The sequence below is a fragment of the Microcaecilia unicolor genome, chromosome 1 (genome assembly GCF_901765095.1).
Source record: "Microcaecilia unicolor chromosome 1, aMicUni1.1, whole genome shotgun sequence".
NCBI lineage: Eukaryota > Metazoa > Chordata > Amphibia > Gymnophiona > Siphonopidae > Microcaecilia > Microcaecilia unicolor.
In genome coordinates this window covers 502,293,481-502,320,522 of record NC_044031.1, presented here as the reverse complement: position 1 = coordinate 502,320,522, position 27,042 = coordinate 502,293,481, and the positions used below count along the sequence as shown (strand labels likewise).

At 42.0% G+C, this 27,042-nt stretch overlaps 1 protein-coding gene across 1 annotated transcript in view; it reads right to left on the bottom strand.

Moving 5' to 3' along the window:
• CLVS1 (clavesin 1) overlaps positions 1-27,042 on the bottom strand; it is a 152,234-nt gene that overhangs the window by 34,685 nt on the left and 90,507 nt on the right. The window contains 2 exon segments of the mRNA XM_030214853.1: positions 18,573-18,808; positions 26,106-26,216. Coding sequence (XP_030070713.1) covers positions 18,573-18,808; positions 26,106-26,216 — 347 coding nt within the window.

Here is a 27,042-nt window from a genome sequence, read left to right as displayed (position 1 = left end):
ATTTGATTGCACCCCCGCAGGTGGGATTTGTGAAGGGAAGATCAGTGGGGAGTAATGTCCGGGCACTCTTGGCATCCCTGGAGATTATGGAAAGGCAGAAAAGGCCTTCTCTGCTGGTAAGTTTTGATGCAGAGAAGGCCTTTGACCGTGTAGTTTGGAATTTTGTATTTGCAGTAATGGAAAAGGTTGGGGTGGATGGTTGTTTTCAAACAGCAGTAAGGGCACTCTACTCCAACCCGCAGGCATTCATGTGGGTTAATGGGGAACAATCGGCATTGTTTAAGATCAGAAGGGGGACCCGGCAAGGGTGTCCCTTATCTCCGTTGTTGTTCGTGCTCGCTTTGGATCCATTGATTAGGGAAATTGTGTCCCACCCGGAGGTGGAGGGGGTGCGATGGGGCTCCTCCATAGGGTTACCATATTTGCCCTAAGAAAAAAGAGGACACATGCCCCGCCCATTGACACACCTCTTCCCCGCCCCATCCCGCCCATGCCCCGCCCCTTGCCCCACCCCCTTGCCCCGCCCCCTATTCAAGACTTCAATGGAAGTCTCATGAAGCTGCCGCTTGAACTGTTAGCAGCAATTTTGAACACAAGGGTTCAGCTTTAATTGGCATCTAAAATCACAACAAACAGTAATGTTTAACACAGGATTCAATGAGTCCAAACAGAAATAACAATTGTGGCACCATTTAACCAACCATGGAATAGTGCCCGCAAGAAAATGGAGGTAGACCAATAACGTTGAAACACAAGGGTTCAGCTTTAATTGGCATCTAAAAGCACAACAAACAGTAATGTTTAACACAGGATTCAATGAGTCCAAACAGAAAAAACAATTGTGGCACCATTTAACCAACCATGGAATAGTGCCCGCAAGAAAATGGAGGTAGACCAATAACGTTGAAACACAAGGGTTCAGCTTTAATTGGCATCTAAAAGCACAACAAACAGTAATGTTTAACACAGGATTCAATGAGTCCAAACAGAAAAAACAATTGTGGCACCATTTAACCAACCATGGAATAGTGCCCGCAAGAAAATGGAGGTAGACCAATAACGTTGAAACACAAGGGTTCAGCTTTAATTGGCATCTAAAAGCACAACAAACAGTAATGTTTAACACAGGATTCAATGAGTCCAAACAGAAAAAACAATTGTGGCACCATTTAACCAACCATGGAATAGTGCCCGCAAGAAAATGGAGGTAGACCAAAAACGTTGAAACACAAGGGTTCAGCTTTAATTGGCATCTAAAAGCACAACAAACAGTAATGTTTAACACAGGATTCAATGAGTCCAAACAGAAATAACAATTGTGGCACCATTTAACCAACCATGGAATAGTGCCCGCAAGAAAATGGAGGTAGACCAACTATCTAGTGTAAAACCTCTTACAACTATAAAAGCAGCAAAACTGCAAAAAGTTGACAAACAGCTGTATTGAGTACAACAGAGAATTGCAGTGGTTCCCAAACCTGGTCCATACTCCTGGAGGCACCCGCATTCCAGCCAGTCAGGTTTTCAGGATACCCACAATAAATATTCATGAAAGAGATTTGCAAAGTTTACATTCAGTGGTACCGGAGGCTCCCCAGCCAGATTTCCAGGATACCCACATGCAGTGCAAACCTCTCTCATGACACTGTAGCAGCAGTAGACAATCTATGTTTCAAAGGTTTCTGAATCTGAATTTGATTGATTCTGAGCTCTAGAATACTTATCAGAAGAGCGGATATTCCGCAACAACTTTGGTTGGCACTTGATATACATATGAAAGTCTTTGCATGTCATATGCTTAAAGTTGTGGTGTACAAAGAGAATTCCCTTTACAGATTCAACCAGAAGTTTGTTTCTCTCCTTTGTCCATTGGCTCTGCATTACGGAAAAAACTCGTTCAGTGTTAGCATTATGTGATGGAATCGCAAAGAAAAACTCTGCAATGATCAGAAGTTCTGAGAAACATTCCTCAGTCTTGCAACTGTTGAAGTACTTCACCCATTTGTCATGTGACAATAACTTTTCAAACTCTTCATTTTGGTTTGACTCAACAAATCTCTTCAAGTTGCAGAACTGATCAAAACATTTGCTATCGTCAATGTCTATTTCCTTTTCTTTGAGATATGCCACAGTTGCAAGAACTTCATCCCAACTTGGAATTTTAGTGAAAGCCATCCATGAAAATACAGTGAACTCCTCCAGTGGCACGGTCCACATTTCCAGATATTGCAAACATGTGGTGTACAGCGAGGCTACTTGTGAACAAAATGCTTCACAGTGGTCATCCTGTCCATCTTGATGCAACTTCTTTAACAACTCCTTCACCTTTAGTGACATGAAACTCTGTTGTGCTCGACATTCGAGAACAGACTGGACAGATTTAAGGCAGTTCATAACCTCCAGTAGCGAATTATTTTCACGTTCAATTTTTTCAATGTGTGAATGGAACACATTCATCAGCGAATGCATATGCCAAAGGTAAATCTCACTAAGATCATTTTCAAAGAAATTTCGAATCACAGCAGGTGGCATTTCTTGAGACAAAAAGAAAGACTTCAAGGCTGGAAACATCTGCAACATGCGATGGATGCTAGGAAACAAAGACAGCCATCGAGTCTTGCAGTGATAAAGTAGCTGACGATATTCCACTTCAACAAATTCACAGTACTCTTTTAACTGTTCAGTTCGAACAGTGTAGATTGAGAAATAGTTGTAAATTTTTAAAACTATTGACTCAATATCAACATCAAGTGTATCAGCGCCATGCTGAATGCAGTTATTCAAAACATGTGCTGGACAACCAATTCCAACTAATGTACCATTGCCACTGCTTTCTCCTTTCATCTTCTTTAAATTTGCAAACACATTCTTGCCAGTAGCTCTACGCTGGACACCTCCAAAATTTGTATTACAATTATCTCCTGCAAAGGCTATACACTTCTGAAATAAGCTATGTCTGTCCAAGGTGTTCTTAATGCACGTTGAAATTGTTTCTGCAGTTTCATCTGGAGTGCTATGCACATCAATGAGTTTCGACTGTAAACCACCATTTTTCCAATCGAAGTAGTAAATAAGAATTGGAAACAACTTCTGAGATCCATGATTACTACCATCTGTCGCGACCCCACAGAAGCGTACACAGCTTAGTGCTTTTACAACCACATCAACGGAATGCGGAGCCAGCACACTATTAACAATTGCTTCGGTTTTTGTTCGTGCACATGATATTTTTCGTGCAATGCTGGAGTCAGGTAATACTGTTTTTATTAACCTGCAACTGCAGTCCATAGATTTATAGCTATGATGATGTTTAACTGCATGAAACGCCAATGTTCCTTCAACAGCTGAAACAGAATCATCAATTTTGGAACACGGTGTTATGAAAAAATCTGTAAGTTTCATAGATGAGCTTTCTCCCCGAACACTCTTAACATGTTTTGACGTTTTGATATGCGCCTCTAAATCAAGTGTACCTTTATGCGCAACAGAAATATAAGTCCCACCACCACATGTTATGCATTCCGCTTCCCTGTCATGTCGACCTGAACGAAAACATGGGTATTTCGCTTTCATCACATCAGTAAATGAACAGTTTCGTTTCGGCATTTCTAGTTCGTAGCTCACGTTCGATGACTGTGGTCAGTGCAGTGAAAACTCTGTAAACACAAACCAAACACATTTGCTTATTTCCGATCTGACGAAGAAGGGCAACCTTCGAAAGCTAATCAAGAAATGTATTAAGTTATGTCCAATAAAAAAGGTATCATCTTATTTTCTTTTCCATGTTTTATTTTGTTTGATTTCTATTGATAACCTTTAAGAGTGGACTAACACGGCTACCACACCTCTCTAAACACAAACCAAGAAAACCGTAATATCTATTCCTTGTATGTCCAGGATTCCCACTGTCTCCCTGTTCACTCTCTTCCACTTTCATCCTGTCTTCTTATCCAGCATATCTCCCCCATGCTCAACTTCATTCCCAGATCCAAAACGTCTCCCAGTTTCTTCCCCCCCCCCCCCCCATTGTCTGTTAAGCTAATTTAGGAATGAAAAACAAAAATGAGAATATTATGATGGCTTTTATATCACTCCATGGTGCGACTGCACCTTGAATACTGAGTGCAATTCTGTTCACCATACCTCAAAAACTATATAACGGAATTAGAAAAGGAATAGAGAAGAGTGACGAAAATGGCAAACATGACGACTTCCTATGAAGAAAGGATAAAGAGGCTAGGGCTCTTCACCTTGGAAAAGAGACAGCTGAGTGGAGATATGATAGAGGCCCACCCCCCTATCTCCTCCCTTTCAGGCAGAACCCCACCTACTTTAATTTCTCTACTTCAATCCGATATCAATATATTAGCATTCTCCACCATCCATCTTTTACCAGCTCTCTCGCCCCCCCCCCCCCCCTTACACGCTTGTACGTTAAGGTTACCAGATTTTTGGTTTGCAAATCTAGTACACAAGGGCTGGGCCTCTGCAGACATCTCTCTACCATAAAAATTATAAAGGAATATAATTTTTAACTTGATCCTATCTTATAACTTTAAGTTGCTTTGCACATAATACCTAAAAATATTACCAAAACTCAAACAGCATCAATCCAACCTATGAAAAAGCAACACTGCAAATATGTCAGAATCTACAAAGATATTGTATCTTAAGCCGATAGCTAATGGAAGCTGCAGGTTTAAATTTTTTTTAAATTACTATCAAGAGTTATGTTTAAAATGTAAACCTACCCTATGTTCCTGATGGTTTGGTTCACTGGAACCACATATACCAGTGTTGCCACTATACCCAGCAAGCAAAAGCAGAGGAAAGGTTCATATAACTCACTATCACCTTAAACTTCATAGGAATCTTCAGCTTTAACTGAAAGAATAGATCCAGAGAAACTTCTTATTACATTTGTATTGGCCTCCTTTCCACATCAGAGGGTCACAAGCATCGACATACACATTTGTTTTAGATCACAAGGCTGGTTAGTGATTATTACAGCACTACTGGATGTAATAAAACTGGGGTTTTCTTTTTTTATTACCTCAGCATTGCAGTGTTAACACGCTTGTCTTTTAAGAAAAGAAAGAGAGAAGTTAGAACAAACCTTTGTAGCCTTTCTATTCTTTTTTTCTGTATATTCCGCTCCCGTTGCAGGCAGGCTGCGCAGGCAAGTTAGACTGTGACAGCACTTAAAAGCTGGAGACACAGAATAACAAGTCAACCTGCAACCCACAACAAGATGATTAGTTCCGCATGGCCGGGGGGCGGGGCACTTTTAAGAGAAACAACATTGGGCAATAAAACGTTTAACAGAAAAAGAAAAAAAACCCAGCCAGCGTGATAGGGACAGAGGATACCACTTGTACAGATAGATAAGGAGAGGAACAGTAAGGAAGCCCTGGAGAGTTGAAAAAGATAGCACAGAGAAGCTGCCCGACATTTGTGCACCTTTGTTCTAATCCAAATGAAATCGAGAACAGGAGGATTTATTTTAACCAACGGGGAGAGAGAAACCAATTGAATTACCCAGCCACTTCCATTCTGGTCTCCCCCCCCCCCCCCCCCCCCCCCCCCGCCAGGCGGGCCCCAGTTTTCTTCTACTTGAACAACTACTTGTTTTATTACTCCGGTTTTATTACTCCCCCCCCCCTCCCCCCCCCCCCCCGAATCCCCACACTACCGCGACTGCCTGCCAACTAAGTGAAGTAGCAGCTACAAGAAAGTGGCTCCGTCCGACCCTCACCCAGACCCACACAACTCGGATAAAAAAACAAATTTACCTCGTGGCTGCAGCAGCAGCAGGCACTACTACTAGTTGACTCGTCGTGCGTGCAGGAGGACTGAGGACGGAGGGAGGGCGGATCATCAACTAATCAGCTGACTGGGGCGTGTACGTCATCACGCATGGACGCTGCACGTCGGACGAGGGGAGGAGACTGAAAAGTCAAGAGGAGGAGCGGAGGACTCGGAGAAAACCCGGACAAAGCCAGCAAACGAAGAAATCCGCCCGGACTCCCGACAGCGCCCTCAAAAAGAGGACATGTCCGGGGAAATCCGGACAAATGGTAACCCTACTCCTCCATGTTTAAAGTGTCTGCATTTGCAGACGACATATTGGTACATCTTACACACCCCAGTCGATCGTTACGTGCACTGCTGGAATTGTTTCAGGAGTATGGTGACTTTGCAGGGTTCAAAATAAATTACTCTAAATCGTTGGCACTAACAGCTCATGCAAGCGTGAGGACAGAATGGGGGGCTGGTTTCCCGCTCAAGTGGGCTTCGGATTTCATTCAGTATTTGGGGGTGAAGATTTCTATGAGAACTTCCATGTTGTATCAATTAAATCTCACTAATCTGCTAGATAACATGAAGGGTAGACTGAATAGATGGGGGACTTTGCCACTTACACTGCATGGGCGGATACATCTATTTCGCATGGTTGAATTTCCGAGGTGGCTGTATACCTTCCAAGTGCTGCCCTTGCGGCTTAAATGTAAAGATCTCAATCAGTTGTACCGACATCTGAGGAGGTTTGTGTGGAGAAATGCAAAGCCAAAAATTCCACTGACATTACTCATGGGTCCATGGAGGGAGGGAGGTATGGGCCTACCAAATGTCCGCAGATATAATCAGGCCTGTCTGTTGAGACACTTGGGGGATTGGATGTTAGGGAGGCAAGATTACACACCACGGAGCATGGAGTATGATTTTTTTAAGCCATTTCACCCGCACTATCTTTTACATGGGGATAGGAGAGCGATACCGGCCTATATTCGTCAGAGTATACTTTTGGGCCCATTAAGGGAGGTGTGGAGAGATTTGAATAAGACATGGGGCTTGGAAGCAGATGTCTCGGATTTATTGCCTTTGCAGGACAACCCACAATTTGTCCCCGGTACAGAGAATAAAATATTTCATAGATGGGCGACACTGGGGATCACGAGACTGGAGCACGTATTAGATGCAAAGGGGAAGATCCTATCTTTGGGAGCATTGGGAGTAGGTATAAGCATGAACCATATTTTTGCATACCATCAGCTGGCTCACTACGTCCGGTCGTTGGACCAAAGTAAATTGGGGAGTGGTCACGGGCGCAGGCTTAGGGCCTTTTTTGGGATGATCGTAGGAGACAGGCTGTCAGTTTCAAGCTTGCAAAGAGCCATAGGGGAGCTGGAAGGAGTGAGAGACACGTCTGCTATAGGTCAAAGATGGGCAGGAGACCTGGGGCAACCACATTTGCAGTTAGACTTTTGTAAACTGATAGCACGTGTCCCTCAGATATCAGTAAACACAGGCCTTCGGGAGTGCCAATATAGGATCGTGTATAGAGCATATATGGCCAAAAATCAACTGTTCAAATTTGGAGGGGTTACGGACCCGTTATGTATGAAATGTGAGCAGGGGGAGGGTACGTTGGTGCATTCTCTTTGGGCATGCCATAGGATTCGGGCTTTTTGGAAGCAGTTAATCCAATATCTTGAATCCTTGGTGCATCTTCGGATTCCATTTTCGCCTCAGGGGATATTACTGGACAAATATGAGGTATTTAGGCTTCATGGTAAGGGGACCCAGCAGCTCATTCGCAAAGCAAGCCTGGTGGGGAAAAAGATCATAATGGGCGGCTGGACGAAAGAGTCTCCGCCAGACTTCTGGCACTGGAGGAACAAGTTCCATGACCTCCTATTGATGGAGCGTAGGGGTATAGGGTCATCCCCCAAGAGGCGGAAAGCATTTCTGGCAGTTTGGGAACCCTATATACAATCACTATCACCAAAAGCTCGCAGTTTAATATTCAATAAGCTCTGAAAGGGGAACTCAGTAGGCACACACATGGGAGAGGAGGGACATAGGGGACATATAAGGTGGGTTAATAACTAAGTATGTGGTAAGATAGCAGTATAGAGCTCTCATAATGTACTCCAGGGTTAGATATTACTATGTTAGTGGAGGTTATGTGCAGTATGTGTTATGCTGTAACACTGAAAGTGTAGTTCTGATCTCGGTAATTATAATTGAGTTATATATATATAAGAAGCTGTGATTTGTAGGAGGGAAGATGGGGGGGGGAGGGGGGAGAAAATAGAAGAAAAGTTTGATGGTAGAAAGTTACTCTATGTTTAAGAAGATCACACATCTATATCCTGTATTATAAATTTGCTTGTTAGATGGAACTATGTTTTATTTACTATCAATAAAAAACGTTGAAACATAATTAAAAGCCATATCAAGCCCTTTCACAATCTATGGGGCCCTTTTACTAAGATGAGGTAAGCACTAACACATACTTACCGGAGCACAAAAGGTCTTACTGCGAGGTCCCATGGTAATTTTGTGATTGGCGCGTGCTTCTCATGTTGGGAAGCAGGTCGGGGGGGGGGGGGGGGGCAGAAAGTAGATATGTTCTGCACTAGTTGGTTAGTACAGTTTCAATACTGTGTGCTGTCGTAAAAGATCCCCTAAGTAAAAAATGATGGTATCAATATTCAGCCAGTGGAGAGGGTGGTGGATACTTGGAATGCCCTCCCGCGGGAGGTGGTGGCGATGAAAACGGTAACGGAATTCAAACATGCGTGGGATGTGCATAAAGGAATCCTGTGCAGAAGGAATGGATCCTCAGAAGCTTAGCTACAATTGGGTGGCAGAGCAGGTGGGGGGAAGAGGGGTTGGTGGTTGGGAGGCGAGGATAGGGGAGGGCAGACTTTTATACGGTCTGTGCCAGAGCCGGTGATGGAAGGCGGGACAGGTGGTTGGGAGGCAGGAAAAACTGCTGGGCAGACTTATACGGTCTGTGCCCTGAGAAAGACAGGTACAAATCAAGGTAAGGTATACACATGAGTTTATCTTGGGCAGACTGGATGGACCGTGCAGGTCTTTTTCTGCCGTCATCTACTATGTTACTATGTTTTGCTGACTGCTGCCGGCATTATACCTGGAAATTTCAATGCCGGCTACTGCATGGCTGGTTAAGTTGATATTCAAGCTTAAACTGGCCATGGCTTAGCTGACAAAGATAAGGCCACATAAAAAGAAGGCCTATTTGGCCACTAAGCCAGGCCAGTAAAGTTCCGAGCATCGGGACTTAACCGGTCATGCCTCCAGAACGCCACCATCACCGGCTTTATTTTTGGTGCTAACCAGGCATTTTCAGCAGTGATAACTGGATAAATGCCACTATGTTTGTGCAGCGCTGCGTATGCTTTGTAGCGCTATAGAAATGCTAAATAGTAGTAGTAGTAGTAAAATGACTGGTTATCCGCCGAGACACCAGCCGGTTAACTTATGCTGAATATTGGCCGGATAAATACTGTGATGTATCACAGTAATCATACTACTGAAAGGAGCAAGAAGAGTTTCGCAAAACCGTTAGAGATTCTTTCTTGAGAATTTGTTTGTATTTATTTATTACATTTGTACCCCGCGCTTTCCCACACATGGCAGGCTCAATGTGGCTTACATAGCAACAATATAAATAATTACAAAGTCGAATACGAATATACAGTTTGTGGTAAACGCAGAAACTGATGGGGTTAACGGAAAGTAAGTTAAACATAGGAGGAATTGGGTTCATAAGGTGGATATGGAAGACGAGAACTAAACAAATGGGCAACAGCAAAACTAAATGAGAAGACGACAACCATGCAGGACTTTAAACATCAAGGTCAACAATTTAAATTTGTCCTGAAAAGCTACTGGAAGCCAGTGGAATTGAACCAGACAAGCATTGATGTGATCAGTACAGGGGATGCCAAAAAATAAAATGAGCTGCTATATTTTGCAAAATTTGCAGACCTGTCAGTGAAGATACTGGCAACTACAAAAAAACTGAATTATGGTAATCAAAACAAGGAAATATTGTAGATTGAAATACTGTACAAAAATCATCCAAGGCCCAGTACAGATGAAGGCAGTAAAGTATCTTCACATTGTAGAAACTTACACAAATCCTGGGAGTGAGTATATAGCAAAAAGTGTGCTGAACCAAAATCACACCCAGGTAATGGACTTCTTAACCACAGCAATACAAGAAGGAATATGGGAAAGTTCATAAATCATATTGTCAACATACAGATGAAAAGTGACTCCGAACATCCTTATTATATCCCACAAAGACGTTAGATACAGATTGAACAGGAAGGCTGACAAGACTAGTGCCTGAGAAACACCTTGAAAAATGTCATATTGAGCAGAAACACCCATCCCTTTCCTAACCTGTTGTTTTCACCCTGTAAGACAGGACCTAAACCGAGACAACACAGTAGCCCTAATATGAAACCCCTGCAAATGACTGAGCATAATGTCATGCCCAACAGAGTCAAATTTTCCTATTCCTTCTATTATGTACATAAGTACATAAGTAATGCCATACTGGGAAAAGACCAAGGGTCCATCGTGCCCAGCATCTTGTCCACGACAGCGGCCAATCCAGGCAAGGGCACCTGGCAAGCTTCCCAAACGTACAAACATTCTATACATGTTATTCCTGGGATTTTTGATTTTTCCAAGTCCGTTTAGTAGCGGTTTATGGACTTGTCCTTTAGGAAACCGTCCAACCCCTTTTTAAACTCTGCTAAGCTAACCGCCTTCACCACATTTTCCGGCAATGAATTCCAGAGTTTAATTACACGTTGGGTGAAGAAAACTTTTCTCCGATTTGTTTTAAATTTACTACACTGTAGTTTAATCGCATGCCCCCTAGTCCTAGTATTTTTGGAAAGCGTGAACAGACGCTTCACATCCACCTGTTCCACTCCACTCATTATTTTATATACCTCTATCATGTCTCCCCTCAGCCGTCTCTTCTCCAAGCTGAATAGCCCTAGCCTCCTTAGTCTTTCTTCATAGGGAAGTCGTCCCATCCCCCCTATCATTTTAGTCACCCTTCGCTCCACCTTTTCCAATTCTACTATATCTTTTTTGAGATGCGGCGAACAGAATTGAACACAATACTCAAGGTGCGGTCGCACCATGGAGCGATACAACAGCATTATAACATCCTCACACCTGTTTTCCATACCTTTCCTAATAATACCCAACATTCTATTTGCTTTCCTAGCCGCAGCAGCACACTGAGCAGAAGGTTTCAGTGTGTTATCGACGACGACACCCAGATCCCTTTCTTGGTCCGTAACTCCTAACGTGGAACCTTGCATGACGTAGTTATAATTCGGGTTCTTTTTTCCCACATGCATCACCTTGCACTTGCTCACATTAAACGTCATCTGCCATTTAGCCGCCCAGTCTCCCAGTCTCGTAAGGTCCTCTTGTAATTTTTCACAATCCTGTCGCGAGTTAACGACTTTGAATAACTTTGTGTCATCAGCAAATTTAATTACCTCGCTAGTTACTCCCATCTCTAAATCATTTATAAATATATTAAAAAGCAGCAGTCCTAGCACAGACCCCTGAGGAACCCCACTAATTACCCTTCTCCATTGTGAATACTGCCCATTTAACCCCACTCTCTGTTTCCTATCCTTCAACCAGTTTTTAATCCACAATAGGACATTTCCTCCTATCCCATGACCCTCCAATTTCCTCTGTAGCCTTTCATGAGGTACCTTGTCAAACGCCTTTTGAAAATCCAGATACACAATATCAACTGGCTCCCCTTTGTCCACATGTTTGTTTACTCCTTCAAAGAATTGAAGTAAATTGGTCAGGCAAGATTTCCCCACACAAAAGCCGTGCTGACTCGGTCTCAGTAATCCATGTCCTCGGATGTGCTCTGTAATTTTGTTTTTAATAATAGCCTCTACCATTTTCCCCAGCACCGACGTCAGACTCACCGGTCTATAATTTCCCGGATCTCCCCTGGAGCCTTTTTTAAAAATGGGCGTTACATTGGCCACCCTCCAATCTTCCGGTACCACGCTTGATTTTAAGGATAAGTTGCATATCACTAGCAGTAGCTCCGCAAGCTCATTTTTCAGTTCTAACAGTACTCTAGGATGAATACCATCCGGTCCAGGAGATTTGCTACTCTTCAGTTTGCCGAACTGCCCCATTACGTCCTCCAGGTTTACCGTGAAGTCAGTAAGTTTCTCCGACTCGTCCGCTTGAAATACCATTTCCGACACCGGTATCCCACCCAAATCTTCCTCGGTGAAGACCAAAGCAAAGAATTCATTCAGTCTCTCTGCTACGTCTTTGTCTTCCTTGATCGCCCCTTTTACCCCTCGGTCATCCAGCGGCCCAACCGATTCTTTTGCCGGCTTCCTGCTTTTAATATACCAAAAAAATTTTTTACTATGTTTTTTTGCCTCTAATGCTATCTTTTTTTCGTAATCCCTCTTGGCCTTCTTTATCTGCGCCTTGCATTTGCTTTGACACTCCTTATGCTGCTTCTTGTTATTTTCAGACGGTTCCTTCTTCCATTTTCTGAAGGCGTTTCTTTTAGCCCTAATAGCTTCCTTCACCTCACTTTTCAACCAGGCCGGCTGTCTTTTGGAGTTCCGTCTTTCTTTTCTAATTCGCGGAATATGTATGGCCTGGGCCTCCAGGATGGTATTTTTGAACAGCGTCCATGCCTGTTGTACAGTTTTTACTCTCTCAGTTGCCCCCCTAAGTTTTTTTTTACTGTTCTTCTCATTTTCTCATAGTCTCCTTTTTTAAAGTTAAACGCTAACGTATTTGACTTTCTGTGTACAGTTACTTCAAGGTCGATATAAAAACTGATCATATTATGGTCACTGTTATCAAGCGGCCCCAGTACAATAACGTCCCTCACCAGATCATGCGCTCCACTAAGGACCAAGTCTAGAATTTTTCCTTCTCTCGTCGGCTCCTGCACCAGTTGCTCCATAAAGCTGTCCTTGATTTCATCAAGGAATTGTATCTCTGTAGCGTGTCCCGATGTTACATTTACCTAGTCTATATTTGGATAATTGAAGTCACCCATTATTATCACATTGCCCATTTTGTTCGCGTCTCTGATTTCTTTTATCATTTCTGTGTCTACCTGTTCATCCTGGCGAGGCGGGCGGTAGTACACTCCTATCACCATTTTTTTCCCTTTTATACATGGAATTTCAACCCATAATGATTCAAAGGTGTGATTTGTGTCCTGCTGAATTTGTAATCTATCTGAGTCAAGGCTCTCGTTAATATACAATGCTACCCCTCCACCAGTCTGGTCCGCCCTATCACTACGATATACTTTGTACCCCGGTATGACAGTGTCCCACTGGTTATCCTCCTTCCACCAGGTCTCAGTAATGCCTATTATATCCAATTTTTCGTTTAGTGCAATATATTCCAACTCTCCCATCTTATTTCTTAGACTCCTAGCATTTGCATATAGACATTTCAGAGTATGTTTGTTGTTCTTATTTGCATGATGCTTAGTACCTGACACTATTGGTTTGACATCTTTTGTCTGATCTTTAGTTGTATTTAAGGGCACCTGGAGGCATATTTTCAAAGCACTTTGGGAGGCTAAGTTCCATAGGTTTCTATGGAACTTTGGGAGGCTAAGTGCTTTGAAAATGAGCCTCCTGGTCTACCACGGTCTGTTGTGCAACCTCACTATCCAGAAACCCTATCTTCCCTGTTTGTGAGGTATCTTTGCAAGATACCTTTTCCCGAACCATGCGCTTTTGAGTGACTGTCGGCCTTCCCCCCATTTCTAGTTTAAAAGCTGCTCTATCTCCTTATGGTATCCACTTCTGTTTCCTTAAGTTCTCATTCATTGTTAATGGAATACAAACTTATTTATTTGTGTACTTAAATGGGGATTTAGTTGAAGCAGGAAGGACTGGATATGGTAAGCCCCTGAAGACTGCACAAAGGGGTCCTTTCACCAAGACTTGCTAGTGTTTTTAGCGTGCACTAAATGCTAGAAATGGCCATATATTCCTAAGGGCATCTCTAGCATTTAGCGTGCGCTAATGATTAGCATATGCTAAAAACGCCAACATGCCATTGTAAAAGACCCCAATAGTTCCTTAAAGTTAGCTGCTTTAAGAAATTATGGGGTCCTTTTACTAAGGTGCACTAATGGATTTAACACGCACTAATTAATTAGTATGCGTTAAATGCTATGCAGCCCATAGGTATACAATGGGCTGTGCAGCATTTATGGAGTGGTAATAGTGGGGCCCTTTTACTAAGAACATCCTACGCGCATCAAGTTTGAACCACTGCCCGGCTACTGCGTGGCTCAGGTGGTAATTTCATTTTTGATGTGCGTCTGCTACGCGCTCAGTAAAATATTTTCCGGTGCACGGCGCTAACCGGGCGGTAATCAGCATTCTATGTGCGCTGATGATTACCGCCTGGATAACGTGTGAGACCTTACCGCTAAGTCAATGGGTGGTGGTAAGGTCTCAGGCCCACATCCATTTCTGGCATTTTTTTGCAGGTGCGCTAAAAAATGGACCTGAGCACGTCCAATACACACGTCTACACCAGTGCAGGCCATTTTTCGGCGCACCTTAGTAAAAGGACCCTAGTGTGTGCTAAATCCGTTAGCATACCTTAGTAAAAGCACTCCTAAGTGAACCTCAAATTTTAAGAACAGAGGACCCATAGAAGAAATTTCCTCCACCACCAACTGGTAAAGAACACTAGTCTATTAGAGGGTAAGGACGTAGAAGATGGCAAGAGCCTCTTCCAGTTTCATGTAAACTAGCAATAGGAGGGCAATATCTATCTGTATCTATCTATCTTCATAACACCTTGCCCCTCAAGTGACTTATGAACTGGGGACGAGAAGTTTGTTGATACCCCCCTCACCCCTCTGTTTTTCCTGCTCTTCTCTCTTGCTCTACCCTATTTTCTGTTGCTCCCTGCAGAAACCAGCGTACATAACCATGAAGGAGTGATCAGGCTGAAAAATTCAAACTAAAATGAACAAACAGAGAAGTATCAGCATAGACGGATACAGAGAACTGAATTTTGACAGCCATTTTCTACTACAGAAGAACATAAACAAGTGCTCTTACTTCTGAGTTACACAGTCAAAACAAAAGATGTGTCTTCTCAATCAGCAATGCACAATCTGTGTAAATGTATATGGTATCTGTAGTAACACAAAATTAGCAAAAACAGTAAAACCTTGAATAACAATCATTATTGTTAATATGAGAGGAACCTCATCCTAGATCCATAACAAGAATAAATCTTGCAACTCCTTGATATATCAAATCTGGCAGTTTAATTTAAAAGCTGCTGCTGTAACTGGGTAGAATCACAAAGACAGGAAGCAGAAATGTAGAAGAATCAGGTACTGAGTCCTTAGGATTCAGGAAGCTCAGAACTAAAAGTGAAGCAAAAGTCCTGAAGAAGGGAAGAAGGGTGTCCTCAGGAACAAAGACAAATAAGTAGAGGAGGGAAGGATCTGACTGTAATCTGCTTCTCTGTATATGTACATTGTTACTGTACTAGAACCTGCACCATTTAACTGTATGCTTTTTGCAGTTATCTGATTTACAGCTAAGGGCAGGGGTCCAATTATTTGGGGTAAAGTTGGTGCTTGAAGAACTCACCACCCTATATTTAAGGGAGCAGGGCTCCACTGTCAGGGCCTCTTTGTATCATCAGTGAGCCCCAGAGCAGTGCTTGGAAGAGGGGACATAAGCTATCAGGGAGTTGGGGATGGAGTGGGAGCCTGGATCTTGCACCTACTTTGGTGGGATGAGGGTAGTCTTTTGCAGGGGTGAGCTCAGACTTTTGCTTTTTTGAGCCCCAGAACACGACTGGTTGTTCAACCATTTATGTCACCTGGGGGAGCTCTGACACTGGGGCCAGTGGCCTACTTTTAAAACCCCTGCCACTACTGCTGTGTGAGGAGCTATTATTTAACATTTTTTGAATGTTTTCATAGCTGCGAACAAATAAAAGATTTTACAAGATATTTAGCTATGGGGAGCAGATGAGCTAAGGTCTCATTTATATTTTGTAGCTACATATCACAAAAGCGCACATAGATCTAAGAATTTTTTTATGGGTTAAAATTCAGGGGCCAATGTGTTATTTATTAATTATTTAGTTAGTTACTCGATTTTTAGCCCATCCTCTCAACAATGCCCAGATGGGTTACAGAAATAATAAACATAAACAATACTTAATAATAAAAAGTCAACCATTAATTTCAAATTGACAGAAAGCAGTTCAATGTAACAGTTCTTTCTACATATGCCTTTCTACAGACAATATCAAACTTGTCAACATATAACCATCTAGGAACTCACATGTGGGATGAAAATGATCCAGAATGTTGCAGTAAGACTTGTAGAAGGTTGCAAGCGACGTGACCACATCACACCATTTTTACAAAAACTTCATTGGCTACCAGTACAATTCAGGGCTAAATTTAAAACTCTATGTCTGATCTTCAAGCTCTTAAAGGAAATGGCCTTGAGTACTTGAAGAACAGAATGACCCTCTACACACCGCCAAGGACACTAAGGTCCTTTCAAGGACTATCACTAACCACACCCTCTCCAAAAGACATTACACAATGTGATACCCAGAAGCAAGCCTTCTCTGGAGTAGCCCCCACACTCTGGAATGCGCTGCCTGAAAGGCTCCGCTTAACACAAGACTATGTCTACTTCAGGAAGCAGGTGAAAGCTTGGCTCTTCAACCAAGCGTTTAATGGAAGAAGTAACTAACTTTTTAGTCTCACACACACACAAGGAATGACACGGGCTGCACATACTGTAGCAGGAGATGTGCGGGAGTAGCCTAGTGGCTAGTGCAGTGGACTGTGATCCTGGGAAACACTTTTGTGGTTTTGGAAACAAAAAATAACAAAAAACCTTAAAAGAGTAGCCCGATGAAAGAAGTGCTATACCACCAGTTAGCAGTACCATTGTTTGCTTAAGACAGTGGGTAAATCTGATGGTTTTTAAAATAACATTCACATTACTTACCCCCCCCCCTTTACAAAACCACACTAGTGGCTGCTGCTTGGCAATGCTGACACAACCCATTCACTTTGAATGGGCTGAGTCGGCATTATCGCACCAGCAGCCACTATCGCAGCTTTGTAAGAGGAGGGGGAGGGGGGGTTTGTCATTAACAAAGTTGAAATGAACTTCTAGTGCATTTCTCTTCCAACTGCTTACAGCTTAGAGAACTGATGAATTAACAGCTTTTCATGCAAACACAATCAAGGGTAATCAGAGGAGTAATTATGATGTTGATGAGATATCAGTTCCTGATTGCCATGTAAAAGATAACAGTCACTATTTACGGAAGAAGCATCCATTATTTTCTACTAACAGAAAATTTTCTTTATGTTCCATTACGCATTCACTTGCAGCAACAATTAAGTTTATTATGAAAAAGATGTGTAAATATTTCTGTGCCCAATGGGCAGTATGCAGCATTTCAAAACAGTGAGCAAAATGACAGAAGACTACTCAACGTACTCTGTAGCTAAAACACAGAAGAGCAGTTATACAGAGAGCACAGCAGCAAAAGTCAAACATTAGACAATCACAGCAGCCTACTAATAAAATGGTCCTTCCATCCAGAATGAATATCTCTTAAGAGGTCATTCAGGGGCCCTTTTACTAAGGCACGTAGGTTCCTATGCATGTCTAACACGCGTCAATTTGGAACCTCCACCTGGCTACCATGAGCCCCAGGCGCTAGTTCCAGTTTTTATGTACATCCGATATGTGCGGCAGAAAAATATTTTTTATTTTCTACCACGTGGCGATTAACCGGGCGGTAATCAGCAGTGTACATGCGCAGATGATGATGATGACTGCCCAGTTAACCTTACCACTAAGTCTCAGATCCAAAATGGATGCCCACCAAGTTTTATTTTGCTGCACGTCCATTTTCATCCAAAAAAAAGGCCATTTTTGCAGGCACGCTGAAAAATGAACCTGTGCGCGTCCAATACACATGCCAACAACAGCGCAGGCACAAATACAAGGGCTCTTTAATGAAGAATTAATTTAATTTTCTTCTCCAACTGCACTTGCTGGCAGCACGGACACCACCAGTCTAACCCAAATGATAAGTGCTATCAAAAGGTGAGTGCTTAAAAAATATTTAAAAAAACAAAAACCTCTAAACTATTATGTCATTTTAAAGCAATACAAACTAAAACAAACAAACAACATATATATATAGTACGAATTGAGTTGGACTTGTGCATATAATTACAATTGTTTAGGGTTAGCCACAGTGGTAAAGATTGTTTACCTCTAAGTACAACAGTCCAACTTATATTGCTTTGAAAGCAGAACAGTTTGAAGTTTTCTGTATTTTTGAAGTGGTCCGTGCTCTCCATTTTAAAGATTTTCTTTTATGTAAAAGTGACTAAGCATAATCTGATTTCAATACATTAAACAAGAGTCATTCTTAATAAGTATAGGAATTCTTCCTACGACAGGGCTTCCCAAACAAGACCTAGTGATCCTGCAGCTGGATATTTGCCATGAATAGACATGAGCAACTTGACTATATTGAGTCTGTAACAGATGCAGATTTCTCTCATGCATATTCATAGCGAATATCCTGAAAACCGGACTGATTTTCTGCGAAATGTCATCACCCTGACAAGTTTGGAAGGTCTTGTGTTAGAAATTCTCTCTCACCTCTTCATGTGTTTAGGTGAGCAGTCTCTCTCCGGATTGGCAGGTACGTGCTTCACATGCATTGCATTGTACGAAGTATGGGTGTACTCATTTTCATCATTGTAGTCAGGACCAAGCAATGTCCGAGCCCAAGTTCCCATGTCATAAGGAGGAAGTGTGCCTCCAAATTCAGAAGGCAGGCATTCAGGATGTATGAGCTGATGAAGACTGTTCAAATTATTACCATGGAGAAAGATCTGTAAAAAAAAATAAAATAAAAAAAATAATAAGGAAGTGGTTTTTGGAGAAGTCCAAAACTGTGTATAGACAGGATGGAACAAATCTCTGCCTTTTTGTAAATTTACTAAGTTCTAAAATATTGACAAGTCTCCATAGTCTGCTGAAGTAGCAGGCTCTGGGGACAGGCCATCTAGGCTGCTGTGGTAATCTGTATCATCACCCCTTCCCTCTCCACTCTCTGCTTCCTGGAAGATCCCCTTCCCCACTCTTAAATTCTATCTCTGGGCACCAAAATCTTAAATCTGGGCCCCTTTTAAGTTGCTCGAGCAAATTCCAGAGAACATGCATATATGATCAATTAGTAGATTATGAAAAGAGTTAAAGTGAAGAAGCAGGAAGATCAGCAGATCATAAAATTCAACAGCACAGTAAGCCTGTATAAACTGAATTCCTGCAAGAGCATGTGAGATACAGGAACTGAGTGGGTGAGCGCTTGCAGACACAAGGAACAGGCTGACATAGAGCAGGTACATATTTTTATTGAACTGCTTAGAAAAAGGCTTTCTGTGCTGAAGCTGTACTGAATTGTATCTGCTGCTTTCTGAGAGGTCAATCAAGTTTATCCAATTATCAGTTTATTGTCTGTTCTGTTTCTCCCAGGGATGCCAGCATAAGCTCCTAATTTACCAGAAAAGATCACTGGGAACAGCAAATCAGTGGGCTACATGTACCTCAGATGTTATGAAGAACATATAGAATGGAGAGTACAGTTTTGTTTACAGTAGGAAGCTGTGGGGCATGAAGGTACATTGAACTTTGGTCATTTATTAATTGTGATAAGGCATTGGCATGTACTTATTAGGGAGAAGAAAGAGTAAGCCAGACCATATTTCTTCTCACTGTAAATCAGGGGAATTTTATAAAGGTGTATATCACTTTAAAGAATAGTGGAAACTACAAGTCCCAGGAGGCAGTGGAGTTGTGAAGGCAGCAAAGAGCCAGGTTGAGACAAAACTTGGGAAAACCTACTAGTTCAACTACAGCAACTGCTCTAATCAAGGGAACTGGTGGTTGCAGTTACAAGCCCTTACAGGTGCAGCAATTATCAAGTACCTTCCTCTCTACCAGAGGGAGGGTTTCTTAGAATTTTTTTTATCAACATTTCAAAATAAATCCAAGAATACTCTTGATACAGAAAAAATTTGAAGATAATCATATTGTACTTACAAACTATCAATAGGCTAAGTACAAAAGGTAAACTTCTTATATAAGAAAATTGTCTTGCTTCAAATTTAAAGTCCACAAAGAAAGGGAAGAGAGAGCAAGGTACAATTCAAGGCAACAGAAACACACCGGTGGATGTTTTCTTCCTTACCAGGGGGAGTTTAAAAGAAAAGCATTTTTCTAGCGGCAGTGAACATTCAAGGAAACTCCTAAGAAACACAAATCCTAAGGTAGAGGTATTCAATATCGGTCCTCGATGTTTGCAACCTAGTCGGGTTTTTGGAATTTCCCTGATAAATATGAGATCTATTCACTTTAGATGGGAATTGATGCCACAGACATCCCAAGAGACAAATCTGGTTGTGCCTAGTGTCAAGGGTTTCCTAACCACCAGAACATACCAAGTGAAATCAATCTTAAACATATCCCCACCTTGGAAAGCAGACTGTGGAGTACCTCAAGGATCTCCACTATCACCAATACTTTTCAACATAATGATGATCCCACTGGTCAAATCCTTATCAAAGCAAGGTCTCAACCCGTTCAACTATGCAGACGATGTCACAATATACATTCCCTTTAGACATGATCTAACCGAAATCGCCAATGAAATCAAACTCGGTCTGAACACCATGGACTCATGGGCAAACTCTTTTCAGCTGAAACTTAACACTGAAAAAACACACTGCCTTATCCTCTCATCTCAACACAGTACAAACCCACAACCTTAATCACCCCTGAAAACTCCCTCCCTATCTCAGACAGTCTGAAAATACTCTGTGTCACTATCGACAGCAACCTTACACTCGAGAGCCAAGTGAACTCCACAACAAAGAAGATGTTCTATTCATTGTGGAAACTTAAAACACTTAAAACCTTTCTTCCCGAGGGAAATATTTCGCAACCTAATACAATTAATGGTACTAAGCCATGTAGATTACTGCAATGGAATCTATGCGGGATGCAAGGAACAACTCACAAAGAAACTCCAGACCACTCAAAACACAGCAGCCAGGCTGATGTTTGGTAAATCGCGACTCGAAAGTGCCAAACCCCTCTGAGAAATACTGCACTGGCTCCCAATCAAAGAATGCATCACCTTCAAAATCTGCACACTGGTCGACAAAATTATCTACGGCCAAGTCCCAGAATACATGACAGACCTCATAGACCTACCAATCAGAAACATTACCAGAATATCCCAAACCTCCATTACCCAAACTGCAAAGGACTGAAATACAAAGCAACCTATGCATCCAGCTTCTCCTACATAAGAACGCAACTATGGAATGCACAGCCAAAAGCTGTGAAAACAACCTACGACCACCTAAATTTCAGGAAATTACTAAAAACCAACCTGTTCAAAAAGGCATATCTCACTCACCCAACATAAACACCTACACCCTGCAACACAGCAAATCCAAGCTCGAAATGGACACTTCATAACCTTCCTCTCCTCGACCCCCACTGTAACTGTAACACAGCAAAACCAAAGCTCGAAATGGACACTTTACAACCTTTCCTCTCTTCGACCCCATTGTACCTGAAACATGTGTACCTTATACGACCACAATATCACATTGTAACTGTTTCTACCAGATTGGCAAATGCCTTTAAGGTAATATGTAAGCCACATTGAGCCTGCAAATAGGTGGGAAAATGTGGGATACAAATGCAACAAACAAACAAACAAATAAATAAATAAATAAATAAATCTTACTCAAAACCTAATAGGGAAGGTAATGGTGGAAACCCAGATTACCATCATTTTGTACACTACCAGATACCCAGCCTCACCCAGGAGCAAAAAACATAACAAAAGTATAATGAGTATCCCTGCTTCCACTCCCTCTGCGCAATGTTTCTCACACAGCCAAGCATCCCACCACTTTCCCTCCCACCCTTATCATGCATCTGTTTCCCCTCCCTTCCCCTCCCCCTCACTGGGAACCCATTCTAACAACCATCCCTCTGTGTGTCCACATCTCTTCCCCCACAGCATCATGTGACGAAACCTGGAGATGTCTCTAAAGATGTTCGAGGTTCCATACCCCAATACTTCAAAAACTCTGTTCCATTAATGTACTGTGTCCCCTCACTTAACACAAACCTTGCACCATGGTGAGCCAAGCAAGTTGCAAACCCTAAAAACTAAGCAAGAGATGAAACAGTAATCCATTAACTTTAGAGTTTATGGTCAGCAGTGTCTTTAAGGTCCTTTAAACACTCCTGCGCAGCCTGTGGTGTTTCAAAGCTACACCACTGGCCACGATGGTGTACCATGAGCAGAGCCGGATACAAAAATAAAAACCTTGCTTGTAATTTGTGCAATTCTGTGCAGATGGGTGAAAAGCGACACTTTTGTTCCTGGAGTACTGTAGAATAATCTTGATAAATACGCACAGAGACTCTGTTGTATTGCAAAGAGTTACGTTTTTGACGAAAGCCCTTTAAAATTTCAGTTTTATGGATGTGGTAATATATCTTGATCAACAACACGAGCGGGCGATTTCCACCATCCTGCAACCCACTCCAAACACAATGATCCTACGCTGTCTGATAATCCAAATTCTGAGCACAACCATTTCTCCAGTAGAGTGCCCAGCATGCGATCAGGGAGCGTTTCAGTCAAGCCCACAATCCGGAGATAGTCCCTTCGGGATCTGTTTTCCAAATCGTCTAAGTGGGCAGCCTGACTTTTAATCTTTTCAAGCACCAGCAGGCATGTGCCAGTGCATTCTCCGCATCCTCTGACGCCAACAGCCTTTCTTCTAGCTCTGTCGTGCGGCCATTTGTATCTGCTAGCAAAGTCTCCAAGCTAGTGAGTTGCTCTGACAGTTTCCCCAAGCGTGGTTCCATAGCCTTGCACACCGCTTCCGTGAGCTGCTGCAGCTGCAATGAAGTAAACAAGGAGGCCTCAGGGGTCTCCGCCAACACCATCTTAACTTCTCTGACGTGCGGCTTCCCCCGCTCTGCCTTTACAGCTCTTCCAGGCATGGATCCCTCTTTCGGAACCAAGAATCTGTCCATGAACTATTTCCACACCTCATCGGCATTGGCTCAACTCAAAAAAGCAGAATCCAGCAGGGTGCGAGACTCCGGAGAGGACCAGACGCACGTCTGCACCTCTCAGCACATCATTTGATCTTCCCTCATCTGAGTTTTAAAATGCAATTCGATCAGAACCAAATATCTTTTCTGGACATCCTTATTATGAAGGACCGTTATAGGTTAATTACATCTTCGTACAAAAAACCTACAGACAAAAATAGCTATTTACACTACGCCAGTTACCATAATAGACAGCTTAAGGGCAATTTGTCATATTGTCAGTTCCTGCATTTACGCCGACTCTGCTCAGAACCAGAAGATTTTGACCACCATACTGCAGTCCTTGCAGTGAGATTTGATCACAGGGTTATCCTAAATGCTGCATTATGGGGGACTAGAACAGAGGAAAAGGACATCGCAGAGAGGACATAGTACGTACTCTTAAGTTCTCACGTCTGCCCATGATATTAAGAAAATTATTACAAAACATTGGCATATTTTACAAAATCATGACTGTTTTAAAACACAACGCCCCGCCATCACCTACACCAGTGAAAAGAATTTAAGAGAGAAGCTTGTTCCATCATAGGATTTACATAGGACATGCTCATTTAAGCACTCACTGACCCTCTCTGTTTTTTCTCACCCCTCCACTGGCAGAACCTACAAGTTGAATTTTTCAAGCAATTATAATACACGTTTTGCAATCTACATTATTACTTGTGCATGTCAACTTCTTTACATAGGAAAGACCAAGAGAATGGTTAGGGTTAGGCTAATTGAGCATAGGAGCTGTATCAATAGGCACATTATCTGCCCCAGTTCTTGAACACTGGATCCAGGCTGGTCGTGATATTGATGACCTGAAATATTTTATCAGAACTATTAAATCCAGATGGAGGGGTGGTAACACTGATCAGAAGGCTAATTTTTGAATTAAATACTGTGCAACCATGTGGTCTTAATAAAGAGTTAGATTTCTCCATATTTTTATAGATATGATATTTCTGTTGTGCCCTTTTTACTTTAAGATGCTGGTTAAGATTGTAATGCACGATCTTGAACAGACAGGAGGATTTCTACTGTTTAGATGGAGTTATAAATGGATGTGCTTCCTGTTGCAGAACAGTTTAGTAAAGTTGAGTTTGCATCAGATAAAATCCTTGGCGTGTAGTGTAGTTCTCTGAAGCAGGAGTGAGGACACTTGCTTCCTGGACTGGTAATTTATTTTATTTATTTATTTATTTATTTATTCATGCTTGTATCCCACAATTATCCAAAAATGAGTTTCGGTTCTATGTGGCTTACATTTAACAGTTGTTAGAGATTACATTGATTCAATTACATTTACAAGGTTGTATGATACTGTGTTTTACAGCGGTTGGCAAGATAACTATTAGTACGTATGGAATAGTCATTGGGTTTCTTGAGAAGATAGGTCTTAGTTCATTTCTTAAATGTAAGGCCTCACTGAGAAGCCCCACTTAATTTCCCAAAGCCCCGGATCTCTATTCTGGACTGTTGACATGCTCCCAAGCTCGAATGGTGAAAGCATTGACTGTGTGTGTTGGAGAGCCAAGTGGAAGAAAGAAGGACTGTGAGTTTTGAAAATGTGCCCCAGGTCATGTGCCTTTATAAGAAATTCTTTATTTTCCAATTGCTTGGAAAGTTGTATATATAAAACAATTTTTTTTCACTTAGCTAGCTTTATGAAGTTAACTTAATTACTCTATGTAAGGACCGATGGCCGACATGTGGCATGTTTCGCTAATGCTGCATCAAGGTTTGGTCCACTGCAAATGTGAGAGTAAACAGACAATCCTAAGATTCCAAATACTTAAAAAACAAACAAACAAACCCAACAGCAACAAGCAAGTAGTATAAAATACATATCACTTACCACATTGAACGCCATAACCAGAATACTACTTACATGGCGACAATGCTGGCTTGCTTCACCACACTTACAATACGATCCCCCAGTAAGAATAAGGCGTTCTCTAGCCAATCACCGGCTTACACATCACAACAGAGAGCTCCAGTCTAATTGGTTATTCAAACCCTTAGGGTGTAATGTATCAAGAGTAAATATCCAGTGTTGTTCCTTATAGTTTAAAATTTTGTTGGACATATAATCGTCCCCGTCTTTTGAATGAGGAGGATCTTTAAGTGTGTCCATTTAAACTTGATTTATCCATGCAGATGGGGACAGGTGATATTCAGTGGTACGTAACCAGGTAGAGCTGCTGAATATTGGCAGTTACCAGCTCATCAGGTTTTAACTGGGTAGGAGCCTCTTCTGCCTGGTTAAACCCCTTTGAATATTGACCCACAGTGTTTATCACATAGACAAGACCAGCTTGTAGAGGACACAAACAGGAATCTCTGGTCATCTGCTTCTGCCTATTTCTATATGAATTAATAGAGACTGAGAAATAGTTTTCTCTATGTGAAAGCAATTTCACCTGTGGCTATCACTAATATATTTCATATTGAATTCTTCTGCCTGCCTTTGACAGTTTATTTCCCAGCTGAATGCAAGATTCAAACAGTGAATTAAGCAAGGGGCACAGTGTTTGTGTGAGCAAGCTGGAGCCCTGGGAAATTTGGTGATGCTGGAGAAACTTAGCGCAGTATAAGAAAAAGAACCAGGCTTAGAACAGGAAGACAGGAAAATATCTTCATCATAAAAGCACATATTGACATGATAGAGGCCAAGCAATGCACACAGAGCTCCAACAGCGGGATGGTGTGCTGGATTTCCTAATCAGAAGTCCCTCTCCCATTGGTATGGAAATATAACACAAATCACGACAACTCTTTTTCGAAGGCTTAAGACCCTTACTCTGAAAATAAATGAATTATGCAGCATTATTCATGAAACCAGAATCTCCAGCCAAAAGAGCAGATGAATGATATTCCCTGGTCTCCAAGCTGCTCAGAGAGAGAGAGAGAGAGAAAGAGAGAGAAAATGCAAGGCACAGAGAGCAGAAATCTGCTGTGGGCACTTCGTGTTCATTGCTTTTGTGTTAAAATTACCCGTTTTCTCGTCTTGTCTTTGAGGAACGGCTTGATTATAGTGTACAGGGCATGGATGTACCAAGGCTGATTGACGAAGTGGACTCCTCCAAAGCGTGCAGGGAAGCTGTCCTAAAGAACAAGAAACAGAAACCTGTTAGCAGGTATTTCAGGCACAATGGCTACCCAGCAAAATGATAAAAAATATATTGACATCTTAACAACTGCAGCCTTAGGAAAATAAGAAGGCAGTATAATGGAAATACATACGAAGGTGTTATACATTTTAAATGATGTTATATGTTTATCGACAGCCAGAAAACATATAACTCCACTAACCATAGATTTTGCATATAAGGAAAGTGCCAGGGTGCAAATACCTCTAACTGTTCTATCACTATCCATGAAGTAAAGAAGTGGAGGGAGGTAAGACAGAGTGAGGGACCAGAGGGTGGCAATATTTGGCCACAATATGCATAATACACTTCCCCAACTGCAAAGGACTAAAATATAAGCTTATACATGCAACTTCCTTCTCCTACATGAGTACGCAGTTATGGAATGCCTTACCTGCCGATCTGAAAACAATCGAAGAACTACCTAACTTTCGAAAATCCCTGAAGACTTATCTCTTCAACAAAGCCTACAAAGAGGACCCATAGCCTAACTTTACAACCACACTAATCCTCACCAGTCTGAAACTTTTCTTTAATAACTATTTTCCTAGAACTCTTTCCTACTCTCAATCTCTCTACATCACCAATTGTATCTGACGCACTGGAATGGCAATGCCATAACAGACCTCTGTAAGCCACATTGAGCCTGCAAATAGGTGGGAAAATGTGGGATTCAAATGCAACAAATAAAATAAAATAATTAATATGTTTAGTTTAGGCCTCTTAAACTAAATGGAAGGTGGTGGCGGTGGTCAGTGACCAATATAGATTTTCAGCACTGC